At 46.5% G+C, this 12,500-nt stretch overlaps 1 protein-coding gene across 1 annotated transcript in view; it reads left to right on the forward strand.

The window, feature by feature from the left end:
* Positions 1-12,500, forward strand: part of LOC311246245 (vacuolar protein sorting-associated protein 53 homolog) — a gene marked incomplete at both ends in the record, with an annotated part of 75,380 nt that overhangs the window by 8,881 nt on the left and 53,999 nt on the right. The window contains 2 exon segments of the mRNA XM_084338475.1: positions 5,907-5,917; positions 11,512-11,654. Of these exon segments, the coding sequence (XP_084194601.1) occupies positions 5,907-5,917; positions 11,512-11,654 (154 nt within the window).

Here is a 12,500-nt window from a genome sequence, read left to right on the forward strand (position 1 = left end):
ACCTGGTGCTGTTCCAGGAGAACCAGGATGTAAGTAGAGCTGTATCATCATCTCTCAGTCCTGGTGCTGTTCCAGAGAACCAGGATGTAAGTAGAGCTGTATCATCATCTCTCAGTACCTGGTGCTGTTCCAGGAGAACCAGGATGTAAGTAGAGCTGTATCATCATCTCTCAGTACCTGGTGCTGTTCCAAGAGAACCAGGATGTAAGTAGAGCTGTATCATCATCTCTCAGTACCTGGTGCTGTTCCAAGAGAACCAGGATGTAAGTAGAGCTGTATCATCATCTCTCAGTACCTGGTGCTGTTCCAAGAGAACCAGGATGTAAGTAGAGCTGTATCATCATCTCTCAGTACCTGGTGCTGTTCCAAGAGAACCAGGATGTAAGTAGAGCTGTATCATCATCTCTCAGTACCTGGTGCTGTTCCAAGAGAACCAGGATGTAAGTAGAGCTGTATCATCATCTCTCAGTACCTGGTGCTGTTCCAGGAGAACCAGGATGTAAGTAGAGCTGTATCATCATCTCTCAGTACCTGGTGCTGTTCCAGGAGAACCAGGATGTAAGTAGAGCTGTATCATCATCTCTCAGTACCTGGTGCTGTTCCAAGAGAACCAGGATGTAAGTAGAGCTGTAATATCATCATCTCTCAGTACCTGGTGCTGTTCCAGGAGAACCAGGATGTAAGTAGAGCTGTATCATCATCTCTCAGTACCTGGTGCTGTTCCAGGAGAACCAGGATGTAAGTAGAGCTGTATCATCATCTCTCAGTACCTGGTGCTGTTCCAGAGAACCAGGATGTAAGTAGAGCTGTATCATCATCTCTCAGTACCTGGTGCTGTTCCAGGAGAACCAGGATGTAAGTAGAGCTGTATCATCATCTCTCAGTACCTGGTGCTGTTCCAGGAGAACCAGGATGTAAGTAGAGCTGTATCATCATCTCTCAGTACCTGGTGCTGTTCCAGGAGAACCAGGATGTAAGTAGAGCTGTATCATCATCTCTCAGTACCTGGTGCTGTTCCAAGAGAACCAGGATGTAAGTAGAGCTGTATCATCATCTCTCAGTACCTGGTGCTGTTCCAGGAGAACCAGGATGTAAGTAGAGCTGTATCATCATCTCTCAGTACCTGGTGCTGTTCCAGGAGAACCAGGATGTAAGTAGAGCTGTATCATCATCTCTCAGTACCTGGTGCTGTTCCAAGAGAACCAGGATGTAAGTAGAGCTGTATCATCATCTCTCAGTACCTGGTGCTGTTCCAGGAGAACCAGGATGTAAGTAGAGCTGTATCATCATCTCTCAGTACCTGGTGCTGTTCCAGGAGAACCAGGATGTAAGTAGAGCTGTATCATCATCTCTCAGTACCTGGTGCTGTTCCAAGAGAACCAGGATGTAAGTAGAGCTGTATCATCATCTCTCAGTACCTGGTGCTGTTCCAGGAGAACCAGGATGTAAGTAGAGCTGTATCATCATCTCTCAGTACCTGGTGCTGTTCCAAGAGAACCAGGATGTAAGTAGAGCTGTATCATCATCTCTCAGTACCTGGTGCTGTTCCAGGAGAACCAGGATGTAAGTAGAGCTGTATCATCATCTCTCAGTACCTGGTGCTGTTCCAGAGAACCAGGATGTAAGTAGAGCTGTATCATCATCTCTCAGTACCTGGTGCTGTTCCAGGAGAACCAGGATGTAAGTAGAGCTGTATCATCATCTCTCAGTACCTGGTGCTGTTCCAAGAGAACCAGGATGTAAGTAGAGCTGTATCATCATCTCTCAGTACCTGGTGCTGTTCCAAGAGAACCAGGATGTAAGTAGAGCTGTATCATCATCTCTCAGTACCTGGTGCTGTTCCAAGAGAACCAGGATGTAAGTAGAGCTGTATCATCATCTCTCAGTACCTGGTGCTGTTCCAGGAGAACCAGGATGTAAGTAGAGCTGTATCATCATCTCTCAGTACCTGGTGCTGTTCCAAGAGAACCAGGATGTAAGTAGAGCTGTATCATCATCTCTCAGTACCTGGTGCTGTTCCAAGAGAACCAGGATGTAAGTAGAGCTGTATCATCATCTCTCAGTACCTGGTGCTGTTCCAGGAGAACCAGGATGTAAGTAGAGCTGTATCATCATCTCTCAGTACCTGGTGCTGTTCCAAGAGAACCAGGATGTAAGTAGAGCTGTATCATCATCTCTCAGTACCTGGTGCTGTTCCAGGAGAACCAGGATGTAAGTAGAGCTGTATCATCATCTCTCAGTACCTGGTGCTGTTCCAGGAGAACCAGGATGTAAGTAGAGCTGTATCATCATCTCTCAGTACCTGGTGCTGTTCCAAGAGAACCAGGATGTAAGTAGAGCTGTATCATCATCTCTCAGTACCTGGTGCTGTTCCAGGAGAACCAGGATGTAAGTAGAGCTGTATCATCATCTCTCAGTACCTGGTGCTGTTCCAAGAGAACCAGGATGTAAGTAGAGCTGTATCATCATCTCTCAGTACCTGGTGCTGTTCCAAGAGAACCAGGATGTAAGTAGAGCTGTATCATCATCTCTCAGTACCTGGTGCTGTTCCAGAGAACCAGGATGTAAGTAGAGCTGTATCATCATCTCTCAGTACCTGGTGCTGTTCCAAGAGAACCAGGATGTAAGTAGAGCTGTATCATCATCTCTCAGTACCTGGTGCTGTTCCAAGAGAACCAGGATGTAAGTAGAGCTGTATCATCATCTCTCAGTACCTGGTGCTGTTCCAAGAGAACCAGGATGTAAGTAGAGCTGTATCATCATCTCTCAGTACCTGGTGCTGTTCCAGAGAACCAGGATGTAAGTAGAGCTGTATCATCATCTCTCAGTACCTGGTGCTGTTCCAAGAGAACCAGGATGTAAGTAGAGCTGTATCATCATCTCTCAGTACCTGGTGCTGTTCCAGGAGAACCAGGATGTAAGTAGAGCTGTATCATCATCTCTCAGTACCTGGTGCTGTTCCAAGAGAACCAGGATGTAAGTAGAGCTGTATCATCATCTCTCAGTACCTGGTGCTGTTCCAAGAGAACCAGGATGTAAGTAGAGCTGTATCATCATCTCTCAGTACCTGGTGCTGTTCCAAGAGAACCAGGATGTAAGTAGAGCTGTATCATCATCTCTCAGTACCTGGTGCTGTTCCAGGAGAACCAGGATGTAAGTAGAGCTGTATCATCATCTCTCAGTACCTGGTGCTGTTCCAAGAGAACCAGGATGTAAGTAGAGCTGTATCATCATCTCTCAGTACCTGGTGCTGTTCCAAGAGAACCAGGATGTAAGTAGAGCTGTATCATCATCTCTCAGTACCTGGTGCTGTTCCAGGAGAACCAGGATGTAAGTAGAGCTGTATCATCATCTCTCAGTACCTGGTGCTGTTCCAGGAGAACCAGGATGTAAGTAGAGCTGTATCATCATCTCTCAGTACCTGGTGCTGTTCCAGGAGAACCAGGATGTAAGTAGAGCTGTATCATCATCTCTCAGTACCTGGTGCTGTTCCAAGAGAACCAGGATGTAAGTAGAGCTGTATCATCATCTCTCAGTACCTGGTGCTGTTCCAAGAGAACCAGGATGTAAGTAGAGCTGTATCATCATCTCTCAGTACCTGGTGCTGTTCCAGGAGAACCAGGATGTAAGTAGAGCTGTATCATCATCTCTCAGTACCTGGTGCTGTTCCAAGAGAACCAGGATGTAAGTAGAGCTGTATCATCATCTCTCAGTACCTGGTGCTGTTCCAAGAGAACCAGGATGTAAGTAGAGCTGTATCATCATCTCTCAGTACCTGGTGCTGTTCCAGGAGAACCAGGATGTAAGTAGAGCTGTATCATCATCTCTCAGTACCTGGTGCTGTTCCCAAGAGAACCAGGATGTAAGTAGAGCTGTATCATCATCTCTCAGTACCTGGTGCTGTTCCAAGAGAACCAGGATGTAAGTAGAGCTGTATCATCATCTCTCAGTACCTGGTGCTGTTCCAAGAGAACCAGGATGTAAGTAGAGCTGTATCATCATCTCTCAGTACCTGGTGCTGTTCCAAGAGAACCAGGATGTAAGTAGAGCTGTATCATCATCTCTCAGTACCTGGTGCTGTTCCAAGAGAACCAGGATGTAAGTAGAGCTGTATCATCATCTCTCAGTACCTGGTGCTGTTCCAAGAGAACCAGGATGTAAGTAGAGCTGTATCATCATCTCTCAGTACCTGGTGCTGTTCCAAGAGAACCAGGATGTAAGTAGAGCTGTATCATCATCTCTCAGTACCTGGTGCTGTTCCAGAGAACCAGGATGTAAGTAGAGCTGTATCATCATCTCTCAGTACCTGGTGCTGTTCCAAGAGAACCAGGATGTAAGTAGAGCTGTATCATCATCTCTCAGTACCTGGTGCTGTTCCAAGAGAACCAGGATGTAAGTAGAGCTGTATCATCATCTCTCAGTACCTGGTGCTGTTCCAAGAGAACCAGGATGTAAGTAGAGCTGTATCATCATCTCTCAGTACCTGGTGCTGTTCCAGAGAACCAGGATGTAAGTAGAGCTGTATCATCATCTCTCAGTACCTGGTGCTGTTCCAGGAGAACCAGGATGTAAGTAGAGCTGTATCATCATCTCTCAGTACCTGGTGCTGTTCCAAGAGAACCAGGATGTAAGTAGAGCTGTATCATCATCTCTCAGTACCTGGTGCTGTTCCAGGAGAACCAGGATGTAAGTAGAGCTGTATCATCATCTCTCAGTACCTGGTGCTGTTCCAGAGAACCAGGATGTAAGTAGAGCTGTATCATCATCTCTCAGTACCTGGTGCTGTTCCAGAGAACCAGGATGTAAGTAGAGCTGTATCATCATCTCTCAGTACCTGGTGCTGTTCCAGGAGAACCAGGATGTAAGTAGAGCTGTATCATCATCTCTCAGTACCTGGTGCTGTTCCAGGAGAACCAGGATGTAAGTAGAGCTGTATCATCATCTCTCAGTACCTGGTGCTGTTCCAGGAGAACCAGGATGTAAGTAGAGCTGTATCATCATCTCTCAGTACCTGGTGCTGTTCCAAGGAGAACCAGGATGTAAGTAGAGCTGTATCATCATCTCTCAGTACCTGGTGCTGTTCCAGGAGAACCAGGATGTAAGTAGAGCTGTATCATCATCTCTCAGTACCTGGTGCTGTTCCAGGAGAACCAGGATGTAAGTAGAGCTGTATCATCATCTCTCAGTACCTGGTGCTGTTCCAGAGAACCAGGATGTAAGTAGAGCTGTATCATCATCTCTCAGTACCTGGTGCTGTTCCAGGAGAACCAGGATGTAAGTAGAGCTGTATCATCATCTCTCAGTACCTGGTGCTGTTCCAGGAGAACCAGGATGTAAGTAGAGCTGTATCATCATCTCTCAGTACCTGGTGCTGTTCCAAGAGAACCAGGATGTAAGTAGAGCTGTATCATCATCTCTCAGTACCTGGTGCTGTTCCAGGAGAACCAGGATGTAAGTAGAGCTGTATCATCATCTCTCAGTACCTGGTGCTGTTCCAGGAGAACCAGGATGTAAGTAGAGCTGTATCATCATCTCTCAGTACCTGGTGCTGTTCCAAGAGAACCAGGATGTAAGTAGAGCTGTATCATCATCTCTCAGTACCTGGTGCTGTTCCAGGAGAACCAGGATGTAAGTAGAGCTGTATCATCATCTCTCAGTACCTGGTGCTGTTCCAAGAGAACCAGGATGTAAGTAGAGCTGTATCATCATCTCTCAGTACCTGGTGCTGTTCCAGGAGAACCAGGATGTAAGTAGAGCTGTATCATCATCTCTCAGTACCTGGTGCTGTTCCAAGAGAACCAGGATGTAAGTAGAGCTGTATCATCATCTCTCAGTACCTGGTGCTGTTCCAGGAGAACCAGGATGTAAGTAGAGCTGTATCATCTCTCAGACCTGTGCTGTTCCAGAGAACCAGGATGTAAGTAGAGCTGTATCATCATCTCTCAGTACCTGGTGCTGTTCCAAGAGAACCAGGATGTAAGTAGAGCTGTATCATCATCTCTCAGTACCTGGTGCTGTTCCAAGAGAACCAGGATGTAAGTAGAGCTGTATCATCATCTCTCAGTACCTGGTGCTGTTCCAGGAGAACCAGGATGTAAGTAGAGCTGTATCATCATCTCTCAGTACCTGGTGCTGTTCCAAGAGAACCAGGATGTAAGTAGAGCTGTATCATCATCTCTCAGTACCTGGTGCTGTTCCAGAGAACCAGGATGTAAGTAGAGCTGTATCATCATCTCTCAGTACCTGGTGCTGTTCCAGGAGAACCAGGATGTAAGTAGAGCTGTATCATCATCTCTCAGTACCTGGTGCTGTTCCAAGAGAACCAGGATGTAAGTAGAGCTGTATCATCATCTCTCAGTACCTGGTGCTGTTCCAGGAGAACCAGGATGTAAGTAGAGCTGTATCATCATCTCTCAGTACCTGGTGCTGTTCCAGGAGAACCAGGATGTAAGTAGAGCTGTATCATCATCTCTCAGTACCTGGTGCTGTTCCAAGAGAACCAGGATGTAAGTAGAGCTGTATCATCATCTCTCAGTACCTGGTGCTGTTCCAGAGAACCAGGATGTAAGTAGAGCTGTATCATCATCTCTCAGTACCTGGTGCTGTTCCAAGAGAACCAGGATGTAAGTAGAGCTGTATCATCATCTCTCAGTACCTGGTGCTGTTCCAAGAGAACCAGGATGTAAGTAGAGCTGTATCATCATCTCTCAGTACCTGGTGCTGTTCCAAGAGAACCAGGATGTAAGTAGAGCTGTATCATCATCTCTCAGTACCTGGTGCTGTTCCAAGAGAACCAGGATGTAAGTAGAGCTGTATCATCATCTCTCAGTACCTGGTGCTGTTCCAGGAGAACCAGGATGTAAGTAGAGCTGTATCATCATCTCTCAGTACCTGGTGCTGTTCCAAGAGAACCAGGATGTAAGTAGAGCTGTATCATCATCTCTCAGTACCTGGTGCTGTTCCAAGAGAACCAGGATGTAAGTAGAGCTGTATCATCATCTCTCAGTACCTGGTGCTGTTCCAGGAGAACCAGGATGTAAGTAGAGCTGTATCATCATCTCTCAGTACCTGGTGCTGTTCCAAGAGAACCAGGATGTAAGTAGAGCTGTATCATCATCTCTCAGTACCTGGTGCTGTTCCAAGAGAACCAGGATGTAAGTAGAGCTGTATCATCATCTCTCAGTACCTGGTGCTGTTCCAGGAGAACCAGGATGTAAGTAGAGCTGTATCATCATCTCTCAGTACCTGGTGCTGTTCCAAGAGAACCAGGATGTAAGTAGAGCTGTATCATCATCTCTCAGTACCTGGTGCTGTTCCAGAGAACCAGGATGTAAGTAGAGCTGTATCATCATCTCTCAGTACCTGGTGCTGTTCCAAGAGAACCAGGATGTAAGTAGAGCTGTATCATCATCTCTCAGTACCTGGTGCTGTTCCAGGAGAACCAGGATGTAAGTAGAGCTGTATCATCATCTCTCAGTACCTGGTGCTGTTCCAGAGAACCAGGATGTAAGTAGAGCTGTATCATCATCTCTCAGTACCTGGTGCTGTTCCAAGAGAACCAGGATGTAAGTAGAGCTGTATCATCATCTCTCAGTACCTGGTGCTGTTCCAGGAGAACCAGGATGTAAGTAGAGCTGTATCATCATCTCTCAGTACCTGGTGCTGTTCCAGGAGAACCAGGATGTAAGTAGAGCTGTATCATCATCTCTCAGTACCTGGTGCTGTTCCAAGAGAACCAGGATGTAAGTAGAGCTGTATCATCATCTCTCAGTACCTGGTGCTGTTCCAGGAGAACCAGGATGTAAGTAGAGCTGTATCATCATCTCTCAGTACCTGGTGCTGTTCCAGAGAACCAGGATGTAAGTAGAGCTGTATCATCATCTCTCAGTACCTGGTGCTGTTCCAAGAGAACCAGGATGTAAGTAGAGCTGTATCATCATCTCTCAGTACCTGGTGCTGTTCCAGGAGAACCAGGATGTAAGTAGAGCTGTATCATCATCTCTCAGTACCTGGTGCTGTTCCAAGAGAACCAGGATGTAAGTAGAGCTGTATCATCATCTCTCAGTACCTGGTGCTGTTCCAGGAGAACCAGGATGTAAGTAGAGCTGTATCATCATCTCTCAGTACCTGGTGCTGTTCCAAGAGAACCAGGATGTAAGTAGAGCTGTATCATCATCTCTCAGTACCTGGTGCTGTTCCAAGAGAACCAGGATGTAAGTAGAGCTGTATCATCATCTCTCAGTACCTGGTGCTGTTCCAAGAGAACCAGGATGTAAGTAGAGCTGTATCATCATCTCTCAGTACCTGGTGCTGTTCCAAGAGAACCAGGATGTAAGTAGAGCTGTATCATCATCTCTCAGTACCTGGTGCTGTTCCAAGAGAACCAGGATGTAAGTAGAGCTGTATCATCATCTCTCAGTACCTGGTGCTGTTCCAAGAGAACCAGGATGTAAGTAGAGCTGTATCATCATCTCTCAGTACCTGGTGCTGTTCCAAGGAGAACCAGGATGTAAGTAGAGCTGTATCATCATCTCTCAGTACCTGGTGCTGTTCCAAGAGAACCAGGATGTAAGTAGAGCTGTATCATCATCTCTCAGTACCTGGTGCTGTTCCAAGAGAACCAGGATGTAAGTAGAGCTGTATCATCATCTCTCAGTACCTGGTGCTGTTCCAAGAGAACCAGGATGTAAGTAGAGCTGTATCATCATCTCTCAGTACCTGGTGCTGTTCCAAGAGAACCAGGATGTAAGTAGAGCTGTATCATCATCTCTCAGTACCTGGTGCTGTTCCAAGAGAACCAGGATGTAAGTAGAGCTGTATCATCATCTCTCAGTACCTGGTGCTGTTCCAGGAGAACCAGGATGTAAGTAGAGCTGTATCATCATCTCTCAGTACCTGGTGCTGTTCCAAGAGAACCAGGATGTAAGTAGAGCTGTATCATCATCTCTCAGTACCTGGTGCTGTTCCAAGAGAACCAGGATGTAAGTAGAGCTGTATCATCATCTCTCAGTACCTGGTGCTGTTCCAGGAGAACCAGGATGTAAGTAGAGCTGTATCATCATCTCTCAGTACCTGGTGCTGTTCCAAGAGAACCAGGATGTAAGTAGAGCTGTATCATCATCTCTCAGTACCTGGTGCTGTTCCAAGAGAACCAGGATGTAAGTAGAGCTGTATCATCATCTCTCAGTACCTGGTGCTGTTCCAGGAGAACCAGGATGTAAGTAGAGCTGTATCATCATCTCTCAGTACCTGGTGCTGTTCCAGGAGAACCAGGATGTAAGTAGAGCTGTATCATCATCTCTCAGTACCTGGTGCTGTTCCAGGAGAACCAGGATGTAAGTAGAGCTGTATCATCATCTCTCAGTACCTGGTGCTGTTCCAGGAGAACCAGGTGTAGAGCTGTATCATCATCTCTCAGTACCTGGTGCTGTTCCAAGAGAACCAGGATGTAAGTAGAGCTGTATCATCATCTCTCAGTACCTGGTGCTGTTCCAAGAGAACCAGGATGTAAGTAGAGCTGTATCATCATCTCTCAGTACCTGGTGCTGTTCCAGAGAACCAGGATGTAAGTAGAGCTGTATCATCATCTCTCAGTACCTGGTGCTGTTCCAAGAGAACCAGGATGTAAGTAGAGCTGTATCATCATCTCTCAGTACCTGGTGCTGTTCCAAGAGAACCAGGATGTAAGTAGAGCTGTATCATCATCTCTCAGTACCTGGTGCTGTTCCAGGAGAACCAGGATGTAAGTAGAGCTGTATCATCATCTCTCAGTACCTGGTGCTGTTCCAAGAGAACCAGGATGTAAGTAGAGCTGTATCATCATCTCTCAGTACCTGGTGCTGTTCCAAGAGAACCAGGATGTAAGTAGAGCTGTATCATCATCTCTCAGTACCTGGTGCTGTTCCAGGAGAACCAGGATGTAAGTAGAGCTGTATCATCATCGCTCAGTACCTGGTGCTGTTCCAAGAGAACCAGGATGTAAGTAGAGCTGTATCATCATCTCTCAGTACCTGGTGCTGTTCCAAGAGAACCAGGATGTAAGTAGAGCTGTATCATCATCTCTCAGTACCTGGTGCTGTTCCAGGAGAACCAGGATGTAAGTAGAGCTGTATCATCATCTCTCAGTACCTGGTGCTGTTCCAGGAGAACCAGGATGTAAGTAGAGCTGTATCATCATCTCTCAGTACCTGGTGCTGTTCCAGGAGAACCAGGATGTAAGTAGAGCTGTATCATCATCTCTCAGTACCTGGTGCTGTTCCAGGAGAACCAGGATGTAAGTAGAGCTGTATCATCATCTCTCAGTACCTGGTGCTGTTCCAAGAGAACCAGGATGTAAGTAGAGCTGTATCATCATCTCTCAGTACCTGGTGCTGTTCCAGGAGAACCAGGATGTAAGTAGAGCTGTATCATCATCTCTCAGTACCTGGTGCTGTTCCAGGAGAACCAGATGTAAGTAGAGCTGTATCATCATCTCTCAGTACCTGGTGCTGTTCCAAGAGAACCAGGATGTAAGTAGAGCTGTATCATCATCTCTCAGTACCTGGTGCTGTTCCAAGAGAACCAGGATGTAAGTAGAGCTGTATCATCATCTCTCAGTACCTGGTGCTGTTCCAAGAGAACCAGGATGTAAGTAGAGCTGTATCATCATCTCTCAGTACCTGGTGCTGTTCCAGGAGAACCAGGATGTAAGTAGAGCTGTATCATCATCTCTCAGTACCTGGTGCTGTTCCAAGAGAACCAGGATGTAAGTAGAGCTGTATCATCATCTCTCAGTACCTGGTGCTGTTCCAAGAGAACCAGGATGTAAGTAGAGCTGTATCATCATCTCTCAGTACCTGGTGCTGTTCCAAGAGAACCAGGATGTAAGTAGAGCTGTATCATCATCTCTCAGTACCTGGTGCTGTTCCAAGAGAACCAGGATGTAAGTAGAGCTGTATCATCATCTCTCAGTACCTGGTGCTGTTCCAAGAGAACCAGGATGTAAGTAGAGCTGTATCATCATCTCTCAGTACCTGGTGCTGTTCCAGGAGAACCAGGATGTAAGTAGAGCTGTATCATCATCTCTCAGTACCTGGTGCTGTTCCAAGAGAACCAGGATGTAAGTAGAGCTGTATCATCATCTCTCAGTACCTGGTGCTGTTCCAGGAGAACCAGGATGTAAGTAGAGCTGTATCATCATCTCTCAGTACCTGGTGCTGTTCCAAGAGAACCAGGATGTAAGTAGAGCTGTATCATCATCTCTCAGTACCTGGTGCTGTTCCAGGAGAACCAGGATGTAAGTAGAGCTGTATCATCATCTCTCAGTACCTGGTGCTGTTCCAAGAGAACCAGAATGTAAGTAGAGCTGTATCATCATCTCTCAGTACCTGGTGCTGTTCCAGGAGAACCAGGATGTAAGCTGGTTAGAAAAATGTGCTTTTATGGTCTTGCTGCTATCGGGAGGTGTAGTGGCTACTAGGGGTGTAACGGTACATGTATTAATCTGTGAGATGTCTCCTGTGTGACCCCTAGGTGGCGTGGCTGGATAAGATCGACCGGCGCTACGCCTGGATCAAGCGTCAGCTGGTGGACTACGAGGAGAAATATGGACGAATGTTCCCAGAGGAGTGGTGCATGACGGAGCGCATCGCTGTGGAGTTCTGTCACATAACCAGGTACACACACACACAGACACTGCTTTTTTTTTTTTTTTTTTTGTCCGATGACGTCAACGTTTCGTTAACTGCGAAACGAAACCTATGAAGTTTACTGGTATCGATTCACGGGTACCGGTATCGGTTCAAATGTGGATGGTACCTAACCCTACTCACCATACCTGTAGCACACAAGCAGCTGTCAAGTGGATCTGAAGTCCGCTGTGCGTCTCCGACAGAGAGCCGACAGGACCCAGCAGATACTCCTGTCTGTCGTCAGAGCAGGGAGGAGAATAGAACACCTTACCCCTTTCACTGCCACACTACCAAATGGATAACCCTTTCACTGCGACAATACAGAAGGTTAACCCGTTCACTGCCACACGACAGAAGGTTAACCCTTTCACCGCCACACTGCAGACAGTTAACCATTTCACTACCACACGACAGAAGGTTAACCCGTTCACTGCCACACGACAGACGGTTAAACAATGGTCCTCATTCTTGAACAGACTTACGAAAAAGTTACAAACAAATCTTTCTCAACTCCACTCGGGCCGCTTTTTGGCATTCACACAAGAACGATTTCTTATCTGGGAAAAACGCTGAAACGACTGACCGCACGGGCGGAAGAGGTTAATATATATATTTTGTCTGTCTATTCATTCTGTTCAAACCAATGGGGTTTTTCTTCACAGTTGCAGATAAAGATTAGGCTACACTAATATTATAGTATATGACTAGTCATACAAATTTAAATAAAACATTTATCATAAATGATGTAGCCTGTCTGTATCCGCTCGGCGCTCCATCAACGGCGTTTTAGCTGGCATTTTCGTTCTCCTAGCGGCAACGCTCAGAGGGGGT

This window comes from Notolepis coatsorum, assembly GCF_963971535.1.
Source record: "Notolepis coatsorum genome assembly, contig: SUPER_1_unloc_1, whole genome shotgun sequence".
NCBI lineage: Eukaryota > Metazoa > Chordata > Actinopteri > Aulopiformes > Paralepididae > Notolepis > Notolepis coatsorum.